The sequence below is a fragment of the Montipora foliosa genome, chromosome 1, assembly GCF_036669935.1.
Source record: "Montipora foliosa isolate CH-2021 chromosome 1, ASM3666993v2, whole genome shotgun sequence".
Taxonomy (NCBI): Eukaryota; Metazoa; Cnidaria; class Anthozoa; order Scleractinia; family Acroporidae; genus Montipora; species Montipora foliosa.
Window position 1 is genome coordinate 62853898 of NC_090869.1, and position 17500 is coordinate 62871397.

The 17500-nt window shown below is 40.3% G+C and overlaps 1 protein-coding gene and 1 non-coding gene across 2 annotated transcripts in view; both read left to right on the top strand.

Moving 5' to 3' along the window:
• The window catches only part of LOC138004165 (uncharacterized), a 37985-nt gene that overhangs the window by 1193 nt on the left and 19292 nt on the right, over positions 1 to 17500 (top strand). The window contains exons 2-5 of the mRNA XM_068850593.1: positions 2758 to 3108; positions 8529 to 8689; positions 12363 to 12525; positions 13393 to 13481. Coding sequence (XP_068706694.1) covers positions 2758 to 3108; positions 8529 to 8689; positions 12363 to 12525; positions 13393 to 13481 — 764 coding nt within the window. The remainder of the gene's footprint in view (positions 1 to 2757; positions 3109 to 8528; positions 8690 to 12362; positions 12526 to 13392; positions 13482 to 17500) is intronic.
• Positions 1961 to 2034, top strand: Trnas-aga (transfer RNA serine (anticodon AGA)). The gene has a single exon. It is a non-coding gene; the product is annotated as a tRNA-Ser (tRNA).

A 17500-nucleotide genomic window follows, 5' to 3' on the forward strand; every position in this document is an offset into this window, starting at 1 on the left:
CTTAGCAATGTAAATGTGGTTGCGTGAAAACAGGTTAAAAGGGAAAACAACTCACTTCTGGTTGCCATCCGTGTCTCAAAAACGCGCGTGCTTAAACTCCCTAATTTGGCTCTGTGACGCTCTAGGCCTAAAAACCAACTTAAGGACCGTGCATACTATTATTATTGCCCATGTGTTCTGCGCATCTCGAGATACTTGGATTTCCTATGGGTGATGCTCACTAATACAGGGATATTTTTGGGCAGTTTAAAACTATCCGCAGAAAGTAGATCTTAGTAAGTACTCTTGGTATCCACAAAGAAATTTGGGGGTAATAACCATGCATAATCTTTTTTAAGAGATAATGAAGCTTCAATTTGAGAAAGAACGCCATACATTGCTTTGTATTTTAAAGCTTTTTACAAATATTATTCATCAATAATCTTGGAAAAATGTGTGGTTACCCCCGATTTTCTTTTTGGATTTCAATGACACTTGTCAAGATCTACATTTCCTGCGTATTCAAAAACTGGGGCAAAACCACCTTCAAATTAGTAGGCACTTTCCTTAAGGCCTAGTGTTAGCCAAATTGAGGGTTTTGGGTTACTTTTTTCCAGTTTCCTGGGTCTTAGGGTCTTTGTTTTTGAGACACCCCTGCTTTAAGTAGTCAACTTTGCTTTAAGGTGATTCCTCACAAAAACAATGTTGACGGGCAATATTCATGAAACTTTCCTGAAAGTTCCCGACTAATCCCTGTTTTGAGAACTACATGTACCATAAAAAAGATGAGTCACCCTGCTTGCTTTATTAAGCCCTGAGGGGTTCCCCATTGACGAGTAAAATCGTCTAGCGTTAGACAGAGTAAAATCTATAAGTGCCATTTGGCACTCTCATTGCTGAAAGGGTTAAACGGGGACATAGTTTTTTGATGCTGTTAACTTTTAAAACTCTTTAAGCCCTGAGGGGTTCCCCATTGACGAGTAAAATCGTCTGGCGTTAGACAGAGTAAAATCTATAAGTGCCAAATTGGCCCTCTCAGGGCTGAAAGGGTTAAGAGATATAATGGGCCAATCTTACCCCATTGATGTTTGTACTGATACTAAACATGCATGTTCGTTATTTCATCGGCTCAGGGTACATTTTGTGGTAGCTGAATGAGTGGGTTTTAAAGTAACACTTGAAAAAACACCTGATAGGTAGAAAGGCTAGAGCATATGGAACACTGTCTTACATAGTTTATGGAAAAATCTCTCAACTAAAAACGACATCAACTCAAAACATTTCTCAAGTTGTTGTTTTCAAGATCTTAATTTACATCCCTGGGTAGGGGGCTCATTTTACGTTTTTAGCTATATCTCTTTTCTCTTCCGATAAATTTTTTAAAAATTTTGTTTGATATGAAGGGGTTATATAATTTGTATGCCAAAATCATGCAACATAGGTCACCGTACTCGTTTAAGAGTAAAACACCAAGTACCCATCTATCTCTATTATCGTAGATCAAAACAACAAAATTCGCCATGTTCTCGGAATGCGCGCACTTATTTGCAAAGAGTTATGAGTCATTCACAACTCCCACTTGTTTTGAGAACTTTTTCAGCAGCGTGTGTGCATGACTTACACCATATTTACAATGTTGCAAATTTGACCAATTTATAAATATTGGCACACCATATGCACAGTACTGGATGTGCTGAGTGTAATACTGAATTCAGTACAGATGTAACTCCACGCTTTATAGAAGAATGCTTGAAATGGCAAGGTATCCTGCTGACAGTTGTCTGATTGAAATCCATTTAATTTCACAGGATAATCCCCCTCGAGGATCTTCAAAGTGTTTTTTTATTTCTGTGACAAAATTGAGTGTGTTAACGATGAAACAACAACAATGATATTGAATGTAAGGAGAAATATAGACTCGGAAAAATATCGAGTCTTGGTCCCAGTCGAGACCCACAAATTGACCCTTGCTCACCATAGAGTCTCCAGTAGCTCAGTGGTTAGAGCATCCGACTAGATCACGGAGGGTCGTGGGTTCAAATCCCATCTGGGACTCGGATATTTTTCTGAGTCTACATTTCTCCTTACATTCAATATCATTGTGACAAAATTGTTCTAATTTTTCTCTTGAGTGCAGAAATAGCTCAACAATACCTGGCCACATAATGCGCACAATGTAATGGGTGAGGCAGACTCTTTAAGAAATACGTAGTATAATATCAGAAACCCATAAGGGTTGAAACGTGTAACGGCCCATTGTGTGCTGGGAAACAAGCTTCTGAATATTCGATTTGCTAAGTACCATATTTGGAACAACAAGAGCAAGGGGTTTCCAAGTATGGTACTTCGCACTGAAACATTCAACCAATCAGTTCGCACAGAATATTCGGAAGCTGTGAATGCGCGTTACATGTTTCAACCCTTATGGGTTTCTGATAATATTCAATAAATGCTGCTTCCTACTTTTGTTATAGCTTTCACAGTCGTTAATAAGGAAACCATCACTCTTTTTATAATTTCATTTTCTTCATTGTAAGGGTAATAAAGTCGTTGTTGTTGTTGTTATTAATGCTGCCCTTGAATAAACGATCAAAATTTAGTAAATGCCAAATTGAATGCATTTAATCGAGTAAATACTGTAACTGGTCTGACACAAGTGACCTCCAGAGATGTAAAAGACTGACTTTAATATGTAAACTTTGAGAACGTCTTTTTATTATCTCTTAGTCCTTTGCACAAACCATTTTATATAAGGAAACTGTTTTCTCTAAATTGCAGGGCCACCAAGTCCACCACGCAATTTGAGAAGGAAAACGGTGGGCGTTGCTGGTGTACACAGAGAATATTGGGTGCTTTGGACAGCGTCAAAGGACAACGGGGGACTACCTGTCAATTATACCCTCAAAGCATGCTCGAATGAGACTCACTATTGCAAATTCATAAGTAACCCTGAATGCCAAGCCAACAATGTAATAAGCACAAGTAAAACATTTTCATGCATTATGCAATGGAAGGTTGACTTTTTACCATGTGGGGAATTTTGTGACTTCATCCTTTGCGTAGTGGCCTTTAATGATGCTGGAGAAAACGAGAGTTGTATTTTTGAAGAAGTAGTTGATGCCTATGGAGGTAAGAATTTCACTCATTATGTTATTGTACAGTGCTGAAGGAAGAGGAAGGACTGGGCCCACATGTTTCTTTTAATTCTCTCACCAATTGCTTGCCAACCCCAAATTCAACATCCATAGGGAGTGACAAAGAGGCTGTTTGATATCCCGGGGCTAGTGGAATGACATAATTTTCAGGCAAGTGCTCTCTTATCATGGGTTGCCTGATGGGCAAATATCAATAGAATAATGCAACAAATTGTTTTGTTTACTTTGTATCCCTTGAAACTGATGGTGGTTGAGTGAAATATTACTACTGTACTCCAGACTGTTCCACGATATGAACAGATTACACTTCAGAAAACGCACTCGCATTTTCAGTCTGCCATCTTACCTAGTTTATACACTACCCAGCATACACTGCAAGCACGGGTTACACAGGCAACCCACAGAACAATCACTACATCTCCCCAAATTTGAAACTGAAACAATGAATATTATAATAAAATTAAGCTTTGATGAATCTCTTTTAAAAGGCATAACTGTAAAAATCCAACAATAAAAGTTAATAAAGCTCTGTCTGTGAAATGTAAGCAAATCTCCTTCAGCGAAATGTCTACCACCCATAGCAAAAATTCAAGACTTAATAAAATTAATATGAAAATTAGATAATCTCGCAAGTAAAACAGTTCTTAACAAGTCCTTCATGTGAGATAGTCTTTAAGCCCTGGGGGGGGGGGGGGGGGGGGCATCCCATATGGAACAGACGGGGATGCTCGTAGGATAATTTTGAATTTAACCCCTAAAGGAGACTATCTGGGCGTGGCTCAAGCTTTTTTGACCCCTAAAGGAGACTAATCTGGGCGTGGGTTAAGGAAATTTTGACCCCTAAAAACAAGTTGAATTTGACTTCTGTTTCTCTTCGCGGAACCCTAAACGAGACCTTGGCGGCTTAAAAGATTGGCGCTTTGCCCGGAACACCCTAAGCGAGACCAAAATCCAGAATTTACACCCCCAAGCGAGACGACGAGCATCCCCGTCTGTTTCATATGGGAGTCCCCCCCCCCCGGGCTTTAAGCCAACCAGGCTCAGCTCTCTTGTGATTTGACCTTCGATGTTCAATAGTCTGTTCAGGCATCCTATTAACAACAGGCTGTGGCAAGCCATGGTCATCAGCAGAGTCATCCGCAGGCACAGTTGCAGGTCATTCTGCTGGGCTAATGACAGGTTGAGGGTTATGTAGTAAGGACCACTGGTTCCATTTCAGGTTTCTGCTCTCGGTGGCTATGCCAGTTGTTGCTTTGACAGTTGAGATGCCCCTGGTTCAAGATCTATGAACCTTTTACATGGCCAACATTCCTCTTTAGCAGGGTTTCACCACAGCAGGGCTCGAAATTAACGAAAAAATCCAGTCGCATTTTGCGATAAGGTACGAAAATTTAGTCGCAATTTCGCAAATTTTAGTCGCAAAATCGCCGCGCTGCATTGTGTTGTCAGCGGTTTAGCAAAAAATATATGAGCCCGCAGTACTTGTGTGTAAAGAAACTGCTGAAAATGGCGAATGATCGAAGGAATGGAGCTGTGCACGTAACATCGCAGCTAAATTACTATACAATTACGCTACCTTCAGAGAAAATTCACAGCGAGAAACAAAATAATTTTGTCATTTATTTATTTATTTATTTATTTTAGCAAAAGTATCAGCAAAGTGGCAACTTCTAACCCTTTTGTTTCGAAAGAACGAAGGTGACAACAAGTCGCAAATTTGCGACTTCTCCAGATATTTTAGTCGCAAAGGGAAAAATTTAGTCGCAAATGCGACCGTATTGGTCGCAATTTCGAGCCCTGCACAGTCAATGATGACCAGGTCTCCTCTCTTGGAAACTACATGTACACTACACGTCTCTGGATCATACTTTGCAGACAACTACAATAGTCTTGTTCTCTTTCTGCTTCATTAATGGCACCTTGTCTCCTTCTGCCAGCAGCTCTCTTGTTTGCACTTTCAGCACCGTGCAGTTTCCATTCAGCATAATTGATCATGTGCCTGCTGATTAGTGGTACCAGATCTCTTTTCCTCCTCCTCATCAGTGCTTTCAAACTCTGGGATCTTGGTTTGGATCTTCCTTCCATACAATAATGTAGCTCTGCAGGGCTGTTACCAGTCGTGGTGTGGGGTGTTGACCTTTAGGCCAGAACATAAATCAGACTACGTAACTCTCATTGCCATGATTTTCCATCAGTATGGGCCATGCGCATTGCTTTAAGGAGTGACTCGTTCTCCCATTCTACCCTTGGGTACGGTAAGTATAGGCTACTGGCCTCTCCTGCCCGTCATCCATAACAAGACTTAGTACAGCTCCTAGGTCATAACTTGATGCATCACAAGCCAGTCGTAATTCTCTATTTCAAGTCATTAAGTGGACTAAGAGTGAATCACCTGTAAGACCTTCCTTACTGACCTCGAAAGCTTTTTGACATTCCTTTGTCCAATCCCACGGAATACTCTTTTGCAAAAGCTTAATATGCAGTGGTGCTTAGATGTTGTGGCTAGACCTGGCAGAAAAAAATGATAATATTGGACCCTGCCTAGGAAAGAGATCAATTCACTTAATATGTTCCAAGGGGCTGGTGCTTTCTTTACTGCATTGATTTTCTCTTCCACTTGCTGGAGACCTACTGGACTTATTTTTAGACCTAGGTAAACCACTTCAGGTTTTAAGAACTCTCATTTTGACAGTTTTAGATGCAAATAATATTGCTGCAGCCTGTCCCAAACTTCTACAAGTATTATAATGTATTATAATTATCATCCTGATTACACACACATTTTACACCATAGGGTAATTTCTTGTAGGAATACAGACCTTTGTGGGTGTTTATAGTCAAGTATTCTTGACTTTTCTTCTTCAAAGTTCAGCTGTGTGTACATGTATGCATGGGATACATTGTAGGTCAAGTTTGCTAAATACCATTGAACCATCAAGGGAAGCATACAGATCCTGAGTGCTGGGTAAAACATACAGCTTGTCCTCCACATCCCCATTGGTAGTCACCTTGTAATCACCGCAGATTCTCACTACAGGTGTTATTGGACTTCGGCACTACCACGATTGGGCTTGCCCAACCTGACTTGTCAGTTTTCTTAATCACCCTGGGCATGTTTCTCAAGTTTGTCTAATTAGCTCTTTTTCTACTTGTTCCTTCGATGCATAAGGAACTTGACCGGCTTTTACAAAGATTAGCTTTACATCCCTTTCATAATGTCGCTGAACAAATCATTGTATTTTGACAGAAGAGTTCGTAGTTGACTCTCGGCACTGGCTACGTTTTCACTGGAGACGCTAAAAATCTTACCCCATGCCAATTTGATTTGACTTGCCAATTTTTGCCAGGGCTTTCCACTGTAATTTAAACTACTAGTACTGGTAGAGAATAATGTTTGTTCTTATAAACAGGCCTTCTAATATTATGCGATGGTGCGATTTCGCACAATCGACCTCAAATCGCATCTGATCGCACAATTCACGAAAAATCGCTAAAATAAAACATAAATCAAGAAGTTTCTTAGGAGTTCCTGCATAAATACGCCATTTTAAAGATGATTTACTTTGGAAAATGGCTAAAAAGCCTTTGTTACCTTCAATTTCGTAAATATTCGAAGTTCAAGGCGTTATTTTGCATGTGGGGGGCCTGGTACGAGTTGCATTCTTAAAGAGTTGCCAATTGGTGTAACACAAACACGCCCTTTGTTCAGATTAGCAAATCTGTTCAGAAATATAATACATGTACTGCACACAAAAACAAAGTGTAAGAAGCTAGTCGTAGCATACAGAAATATTAATAATAATTGATCATTCATTTGGCATGTTAGCTGTGTCCTTTCAACTTTTAACGTGGTGCACCAATAGTGCAGAAGACCTCATTTTCTTTACTTGTCCCAGCTAATGTCGATCAAGATTCATAATTACTGTTCCCTTATGTTCAAAATGTCTTTAGGGCAGTAAAAACGTGTTTTTTTAATCCTGAAACCTTGAAAAACAAGCTTAAAATTGCTCAGAAAAAAATCGCGTAATTTACAATATTTATCACATAATTCGCCTTTCTAATCGCATAATTTGCCCTGCAAATTTCGCACAATTTGCATTTTTTCATCGCACCCTATCAGAAGGCCTGTATAAACAACATTACACTGAATTTTACCTGACACATCAAGCCTTCCACCTGTGTATGTCCAAAGCACTAAACTCCTTTGATGCTGACTTATTAAAGGGTATGTCTGGAAACTTCTCTTGATATAAACTGTGTGGCATTATACAGTATACCACCACCATTTTACAAGGTTTTCCCATTGATTACCATGTCTACAGGGAATAGATACCCAATTCATCTTTGCTGCCTGATTCAGATCCATGGAAATTGTGTACTACATGTAGCTTTTCCTTTCTTGGTTTCATTTTTGTTTCAACAAACGGATGCGAAATTACCAATCTTACAACAACAAATACCATTTTGCATAACATTTTGCATTTTTTGAATTTACATGACTGGCCTGAATGTTTACCCCCACACCTAAAACATTGTTCATTGTTCTTAAATGTCCTTTGTTGTCAACTGTTGTCACCAGCGGCTCAGTTGGTTGAGCACCGGGCTGTCACATGGGAGGTCGTGAGTTCAACCGGACCAACACTCAGGGTCTTTAAATAACTGAGGAGAAAGTGCTGCCTTTGTAATTACATCTGCAAATGGTTAGACTCTCAAGTCTACTCGGATAAGGACAATAAACCCGTCTCACAACCCTTCAATGTTCATAATCCTGTGGGACGTAAAAGACCCCGCACACTTGTCGCAAAGAGTAGGGCATGTAGTTCCCGGTGTTGTGGTCTGTCTTCTGTGGTGTATCATGGTGGGGAGGGTAAATGCTCCAAGTAGCCACACCAAGCTACTCTAAAAATCCTAGGGTAAATAAAGTGATATGATGGTGCAACCTTTCTTTTTAGCTTACATTCAAAACAAACATGATCTGGGTTAACAAACTTTTATCTGAAATTCTTTAAGACTTCTTATCCAACAGAATATTTGCAAAATTGCACATAAAATTAATTCCTGACGGCTACAACTGTAGGGCTGGTGAGTTTCAAAAAGTGTAGGTTTCTATTAACCCAATGACTGCTAAACCGCTCCCATTGACAAGTAAAATTGTCTGGCATTAGACAGTAGAGTAAAATCTGTTAGTCATGCCCTCAGTCCTTGGGTGAGTGTAGAGGTTGTTGACCCATTGACTCTAAGGCATTCTCCATTGAAGAGTAAAATTATCTGGCTTTTAAATAGCAAAATCTATTAAGTCTCACTCCTAGCAATCATTGGGTTAAATTTCATGGTATTTCATCAACTGTTGCATGCATTTATTTACTTTTTGTGACATTCCTCCCTTTTTTGCAGCCACCCCTCGACCCCCTCTCAGTTTCAGAGTTGGCATTGAGGATGGAGAAGTTACTGTACAATGGGAGGAACGGGACGTCTGGATATATGCTGCCTTTATTGATAGATTGTACACTGTGATGTATTATCCTGTATCGGGCAAGTTCGTAGTTTCAAATGAGGTATGTTGTCTCATTGAGATTGATCTTCAGTGATACATGTACATCCCGAAAGGCATTTACTGTATTATAGATTTAACTTTTATCAGTAAAAATCTTCTTTTGTTTTTCCACCGTTTTGTAAATGGTTGATAATTACAGGGTTGCCAAACCCAATCGGAATCTGCATTTCATTTCTCTGTTTTATTTATTTTATTTTTTCCGTGTCATGAGAAGTCTGAAGTTTGAAGTTTGAAGTTAACTTTATTTATTCATAAATACATAGCAGTTAAAAAAATGAATTGCGTATTTACTTACATAATGTAGATAAAAAAATTACATTCATTTAATTATTAACTATCTAATTATTAAAAGGGTCCACTTGGCTAAAAAGGGAAACTCTAAGCTGTGTTCGCTTTAAGACATGAAGAGATAATAAAACTATTCTTAAAATGGTCGGTTTTGAAGTGTGGTACGTGAAAAGGTCGCGCGCGCCTTAACAAATAAGTATACAAAAATTTGGTTTTATCAACGGAGTTGATAATGTAAATTGGCCACCGTACCGAGATTCTAAAAGCTGACGTTTCGAGCGTTAGCCCTTCGTCAGAGCGAATCGAGGGATTATGGGTTACGTGTAGTTTTTATAGTAGAGTAGGAGCTACGCTATTCGTGGTAACATGGCAACGTGAAAAATAGGAATATATTAGTTAAATGAAAAGCGTTCGTTAATACCGTGAGGATTAAGGGTGCTTTCCGTCGTACCTAGATGTAGGGAAAGGCCGCAGATAGCCATGTGTATTTTGGAGTGGTTAGGCAGATTAAAATGGCGAGCGACTGGCTTAGATGCATCCTTGTCATTCTTCTCAACATCGCGAAGGTGTTCGCGGAATCGGTCACCTAGTCGTCTACCTGTCTCACCAATGTATAATTTATTGCATAACGTACAGGTTATGCAATAAATGACATTTGCGGAGGTACATGTGAAACGATCGGTGATCTTAACAGATCGCTTAGGTCCCGATATCTTGCTAGTGTTAACAATGAAAAGACAAGTTTTGCATCGTGAGCGCGCGCATTTGAAAGTGCCGGGTTGCTCGTTAGTTTTGAGCGCGCTTCTAACTAAAAAGTTGCCTACGTTTTTGTCGCGTTTGAATGAAATAAGTGGAGGTTGCGAAAAGATTCTACCAGTCTCGGGATCATTTTGGAGTAATTTAAAATTACTAAGAATGATGCTTTTGACTGCGTGATTATGAGGATGGAAAGTGAGGGTGAATGGAATTCTGTCATTCTTATCCTTTTGTGACGTTTGTAGTGATGACTGTCGATCACATTGTTGGGCGCGATGATGGCCCGCTTTGACCACAGAGACAGGATAGCCACGTTTTTCGAAGAACTGGCACATCTCCTCTGATTTGCTGGAAAAATCGAAGTCATCACTACATAGACGTCGAAGTCTAAGAAATTGAGAATAAGGAATGGAGTTCTTGACATGTGATGGATGTGACGATGAATACAACAAATAACTGCGTGAATCAGTAGGTTTGTAGTGCACACTAGTACATAGCACGTTGCCTCTAATAGAAACTTTGATATCTAGGAAAGCCAATGAGGTTTCCGAAATTTCCCAGGTATATTTAAGAGCCGGATGAAAAGAGTTGACGGAGGTTATAAATTGATCGAGTTCTTCTCTGCTGGATGAAATAGCGCCGATGCAGTCGTCGATGTAGCGGCCGTAGAGTTCAGGTTTGGGGCCGTTGTACTGATTAAAAAATTGGTGTTCAACGTATCCTACAAAAAGATTGGCATAGCTAGGTCCCATTCTTGTGCCCATCGCTACACCATTAATTTGTTTGTAATAGTTGCCGGCGAATGAAAAACAGTTAAGCGTTAAAACTAGTTCGGCAAGGCGGAGGAGCGTTTCCGAGCTAGGTTCTTTGACAGTGCGTTGATCGAAAAAGTGTTTAAGTGCTTGAAGACCTTCGCTATTAGGAATGTCTGTGTATAGAGATGTAATGTCCATGGTGAAAATAAGTTTGTCTAGGCCGGAGAAATTGAAATCGCGGAAAATTTGAAGTGCGTGTGTACTGTCTTAGCCACTCTCATTTTCGCCAAAACTAGGTTTTGTAGTCACATCAACTTCATCGGCCGTTGCCTCAATTCTAAAGTCATTCCTAAAGGTTTTCGCTCGAACTTTCATGCGTCTACATTCTCACACTCAAATCAGTATCTTCACCAAATTCGACGTGCGCAAAATTCTTTTTCACGTAATATTATGAGGATCACAATTAGAGCTATATGCCAAAAACGAATCGCACTTGACAAACAAATTCTTCATTGCCGCTCCGAACTTTCAAAAATCTGTCCAGCAATTTTAGTACAATCGATTCGCGCTAAAATCCGACAACTTAACTCTGGACTGTTTGACCATTTACACCAAACCAAGACTCTAAAACTTCAACAATTAATAGGTCCGCAAATTACCGACGACACTACATTGCATAGCCATAATACCGTAATTACAATTCCAGAAAATCTTCCGCTTACTGACTCATAAAAATCTGTTCTCAGTAAGGGCCTAAATTTTGTCCCTATTACCAAACGCACCAACTCCGTTGATAAAACCAAATTTTTGTATACTACTTCCCCACCGACGCAGCACCACAGTTTCTTTAGAAACTACCCCTTCATTTAACAAATAAGTAGTTCCTCTCCCTCCCCTGCTAAGTAGTGTCATGGTGTGTAGAGTTTTCTGCGCGTGTGTGTGGTAAGTTTGAGGGGGTACTACAAATGCATAGATATTATCCGGTGGACACAGTAGAATACAGTACTGCTCAAATGTAAGATACCACCCTCATGTGCAATGCGAGTTTAAAGAATCTGTAAGTACATCAACTGGGGGATCTTAATTGGCCTTTTGGATTTGTTTGTGAAAGCCCCAGAGGCATAACAAACACGCATTTTAGCACATGTAAAACCGTCTAGTCATTGTTGACTGAAAAGCCGACATACAGCTGGTGTGCGCAAATAAAAAAGACTGTTAACCGTGCTAATTCAGGGAACACAGAAATGTGAATTGTAAGCAGTTTGGCCAGGGAACAGATATATAATAAGTACAGTTGTCGTTTAAGTCAACATATGTTTTCATTTTTCTCGAGTCGGCACATTAAAATTCAGACTACACAACACGACACGTGATGGAAAGTCAGGAAAACCTAACAGGCTTTGTCTGTCTGAAATCTTTATACAACAAAATTACCTATTTTGAGTCCATAAGTATTACAGTGTACAAAACAACCCCATCACTGAGTTCAAATTTTTTACGTACATCTTGATGTTTGTTTCACGGCTGAAATCTGCATACTGTCGTACGTCAATGTTTGGTTTAGTACTTTGCTAGTAACCACATGTCTTCTCAGGGGGGCTGTTTACCTAATACTTCTACCATGGCACTACAGTGATATACAATACCAGAACAATATCGTGTACTATTAGAGCTACATATTACGCAAAGGTCTTAATGACCCCCGGCTTGAAAAAAATTGACTGGAAAGCTGCAGTTCAATACCACCCAACTCAGTCCCTTCTGTTTTTGAGTAACACGTACCACAGGAAACCCAGTGTACGCTCATGGAGCGTCTAGTTATAAATACGTAAATCAAGTTGGGGTTTGCATTGCTCGTTTAATTTATCATTTCAGACGAAAGAGGTATGGAATCAAACTTCGATAAGTCTGTCCGGACTGGAAGTGTTTACAACTTATTGCTTCTTCTTGATGATTCAAATCGTCGATGGTGAGAGAAATACAAGAAGTGCTCATAGTGATGTATTGGGACCAAAGTGTCTGAGGTCCCCAGCTGGAGGTAGGTGCAAAATTAACATGTACGAAGAATTTTCTGAGGTATTTTCAGTTTTTCAGTTTTAAGGAATTTGCAGATTATTGTTCCAAGAAAGTTGAAAGTCATATTTCTTGAGCATGACCTTTCAGTGATGTGTAATTTGGCTTCACGCTTGTAAGTAGGCGTAAATGCATGGGGTTTTTATGTCTGAGATTTCACAAACTCTGAAAACACAGGAAATGTCAATTTCAACTATTACGTTTGTTACCCCTTACTGAACGACAATGAAGATCACTCGCCAGCATGTAATCAAAATTGGTTGTGCATGTACTTTGGGTCAATCCTGGACAAAAGTGGAGATTATCTTTCGCAAATTCTGGAAGGCAGCCATGAGTGCCTGTGTGAAAGGGGAAGGAAACCATCACACTGACATACAGAGGGTTAATAGGAGGGTCTACCTATGAACTGACCCTAATAATTATCGATTCCCTGCACTTGTCTAAAACTACCGGTAATTCTTTTGTTTGCTTAACTGTCCCCTTCAAAGTGACTATTTTAGAGTCCCCCAACACTAGTTGTAATTCCATCCATGACTGCGCGAGGAAGAGGAATTGGTTAAATACCAGATTGACGTCACAAGTTTTGCATTTTGATAAAGGAGTTCTTTGAAGACAGCAATTTGCAAAGTAATTTGTGACATCAACCCAGTATCTAACCGGCAATTTCCCCTTCATTGCTCTGTCACAGATCAAACTATGATCACAGGCAAAAAGCTACAATACAAGAAAAGTGGTCTATCAAATGTGATAAAATCGCACGTCGAGTATATTCGATTGCTGCTGACCACAATGTATGGATAAAATGCTCCTTTTTGTAAACTGTTTGTTGCAGATCCCATCAGTCCCCCCAGGATTGTGGCTCATCAGAACTTTATTTATCCAGGCCATGCTTCTTTAAGAAATGTTTCAGTGCAGTGGAAGGTATGTTCTGAGAAAGAATTAGGTCCTTTAAAAGTTAGGCACCGCTCAAGATGCCATCTTAGTGTTGCATACAGTAACTATGCTAGCACAACATAAATACATGTCGTTTGATGATAAATTCATCGAAACCACTGTCTGTCATCAAACATTTTCCCACTAAAATTGGAGAATGCCCATTCAATATTTTAAATTTGTATAGATGCGATGACCAAAAACCCAAAATTACTTGACTGTTGTCTTGGTGGCTGTCATTTTTGTTATTCATTTAATTGACAATCATTAGTGCTATAGGACCCTTCACGGCGGTTTTGACGGTTGGAAATGGAGCGTTCTGATTGGTCGATTCCAATTTGGGCGGGACATGCAAACCTACGTGAGGTGGGACATTCAAAATTCAAATCATGACGTCACAGACACGTGACACTCTGCGGGCCCACAGGAAACAGGTTGGGGTGTTTTGCGTAACCATGCTGGATACAAAGATAATGGTCGGGAAATTCAAAATTCAAACAATGACGTCACATGGATCGAGAGAGGGATGACGTCACAGAGTCCCAGGCCCCTCACGGTTAAAGTAAAAAAAAAAAAAAACAAGATAGGATAGTTTCTTTCCGAATCAAACAGTTTAATGAGATAGCTATATACAAACGGGAAATCATGAAATTGAAATGTTGAAAAACGAAGGTAAAAAAAGTAGTGAGGGTACATCCCCATAAGGGCAACCACTCTCCTTATGAAAAACGGTTTCAAATATACAAATATTTGCAATAGAGGGCTCAGAAAAAACAAACAAAGTAGAGTTCCGTCTTGTTCGCAACGTTCCGTACAGTATCTATTCAAACATCTCTGAGCTGACAGCAGTAAACAAACAAGCCTTGCAAACCATAACCAACCATTTTAATCAACAACTAAAACTGAAATGACATGCACAGTATTCTCCTTCACAACATTTTTCCGTTTTACTGATCATCTTTACGTCCTCTCTCTTCAGTTTAGAGTAACAGCGAAATTCTTACTCATTAAAAAACGGCAAGCTAAAGCGTAGTCAATTCACTTACTCGACTGCCATTTCACAGACAAACAAAGCAGCTCACGACTGGACATCCATTTCACACAAAACGCCTATCAATGTGATTGTTGAAATATGCCAGAATCTCTGTCAACAGGGAATGGCAAACGTTTTCACGCCTTCTTCGTTTTTTTAGCGAGTTTTACAAATAATTATGTGAGGCAGGGGGAGTTTCAGCAAGGGTTTCATTCGGTTCGAGGCGTGTGGACTCTGTCTCGTCCGTTGAGCAAAGTGGGATCTCCCTGAGCTTGTTCCTCTTTTGTCGATGGCATAGCTCTTGTCTCTCCCTGATTTTGTTCTTGTTTTTGTGATAGTACTGTTTCGCATACGCCTGACACCGAGCTTTCTTTCCGTGGTCGTATTGTCTCCTCTTGGCTTTCATCTGGATCACTCAAGTTTTCGGGTAAACTAAGGAAAGAGGACTTGATAAAAATCGACACGATACCACAAGCACTCGATATGCGGTTATGACGCCTCGATCGTGGTGTCATTTATGAGGGAGATTCGGCCCGAGTCCAGATCTTGAGTCACTTGCACCGTCACTCACAATGAGTATTTTGGGGGAGTCACTCCAAGGGGTGATAAGTAACTCATTCTGAGTCACTCGCCCCCATGACTCACAATGAGTATAAAAGCAGACGTCAAACTGGCGATGCTCATTTGGAGCAATCCCTTTGGGTGAGTGTATGGCACATCTCTGCCGCTACTGCCACAAACCGTTTGGTCGAGCTTATAACAGAGACCGTCACGAGAGGCGAGGTTGTTGGAAACGCATAGACCAGGAGCCTGTGGGAGACACAACCATGGGGGACATATTTGAGGAAGTACAACCCTATGCTGCCTCGGAAGAGAGAAGTGAAGAAGATGAGGAGCGAAACCAAGATGAAGAGGAAGAACAAGACTCGGACTCGGACTCGGACATGGTCATCGAGTCTGAAGATGAAGACGTTAGTGACAGGGAAATAGATGACCAAGATCCCTGGGAAACTCTGCGCCAAGAGGTGGAAGAGTCACTGAATTCAACCTATGACAAAAAAGCCAACACGTTCTTGAAGGAGGGGGTCTCTGAAACGATAGCTGAGGCCAAAGCTTTCAATGCCCTGTTACCCGTTTACAGAAGAAAGTTGCGAGGGCTGTACTTGCACTATCTCCAGTGGTTTGAACGTCTAAAGCATGACCCCGTGCAAAAGACGTTATGAAAACCCGACATCGTTTCATGGAGGAGGATTCGATGGATGTTGAAGAGGCTACAGATGCAGCTGTGGAGAGACGAAAATTTTTATTGAACAGGATGTTCCAACCGCGTCCCATCCCAACTCAAGATGAAGAAGAACAAAATGATGATGACAAGTGAACGATTTTTAGGTGTACAAACTAAAGAACCCGATGTCCACCCAACCACACTATAGACACTTTCGATTTTGTCCCGAACGCATGTAAAACACGCATTGTTCTTCTCATTAAACGTTGTTTTATTTGACATTCATGCGTGAGTTCTTTATGACGGGCCTATATGTGTCTTTTTTTTTTTTAAAAAAGTAGGACTCGAATGGGTAGATAGGGGGTTCTCAATCCCACGTGGCGTTTGTGAGGGTGTCCTGCCCCAGTCCCTCTGCTGAAAGTGCGGTTGAAAACGAGGTCGTCTGATCGGTATAATATAGCGCATTCTTAGTAAGTGACTCGCTTATAATAATCACAATGAACACACCAAATTGGTTGAAAAACAGAAGAAACAAAATGGTTTCGTCCATGACCGTCTCCTGCCTTGCCGTTTGAGCTATCTATCCTACCTGCTTCGTACGAACCATTTACCTGATAGCAGACATGTACACGATGACGTTAAAAACTAGAACAACCTCAGGGACGGGAGTGTTCGGACCATTTTTTTTTCTTGGCGGGAAATGACGTGGCAGCGCTGCAGTTGGCAACCTGTGTTTTTCTGAAACGGAAAAAAAATTTAATCGTTTTTCAAATACATTTCTTTTCGAGAGCGACGAAGTTTTGATAATCCAAACCAGACATCGCTAAGGTGTGGAAATGGGGCTGGATAATTCAAAACGTCCTTAAAAAAGGATACCTCCTTGGTTTCAAAGCAGTAATCTTTGTAAGTCTATTGAAGTTCAATAGGCTTACAAAGATTACTGCTTTGAAACCGAGGAGGTGGCGAATCCTTTTTTAAGGACGTTCGCGCCCAAAACGTTCCCACGTACAGATTTTTGTTAAATTTGCCACGCAGAAAGGTAATGATCTACTTTTGCCAAAAAGGCAAAAAAAATTGGGGATCACCGTGCTCGTTTTCGAGATCGTGAGGTGCACTTTTAGAAGCTTGCGTTATTTTAAGACGATCTTAGCTTACAAATGTCAGCAATAAAAAAGCTACATTAGTGAAATTTAGATCAGGTAAACGTACTCAATTCAACATAACTAATATAACTAAACAAACTTTTGCAGCCGATGTCTTTTTCTGAGGTGAAATAGACCTTGAAAAACGATGCATATTAGTCTAAGAAAGAAAAAGTCGGTCGCAGGATAGCATAAAAGGCGAAATATTAGTAACTTCTCACATACAGATTTTTTTTTTTTTTTTTTTTTTTTTGTTAAAATGGACAAAATCAGGAAAGGAAGTGATCTACGGAAAGAAAAATGGGGGTTACCGAGCATTCAAGAAAGTAAAATCGCTGCGAAGTTCTCAAAGCGATTGTCTATTCGCACTGTCACGCCATTGCGTGACATTTCCGAGAAGACCTGGGTCCACAGCTATCCCAAAATGCCACATGCTTTCACGTTCCATTCGTGTGGAAAATGTTTGCACCTTTGGCATCGTGTTTACCTTCCTGTCTGCGATGCACGACGTGTGCGTGACATGCGCGAAAAAATGCGCAGTAGCAATAGGCGCGAACGTCCTTAAAACACAGAACAAGTGGTCCGCGTTCGCTGTTCTTTTTGGTGG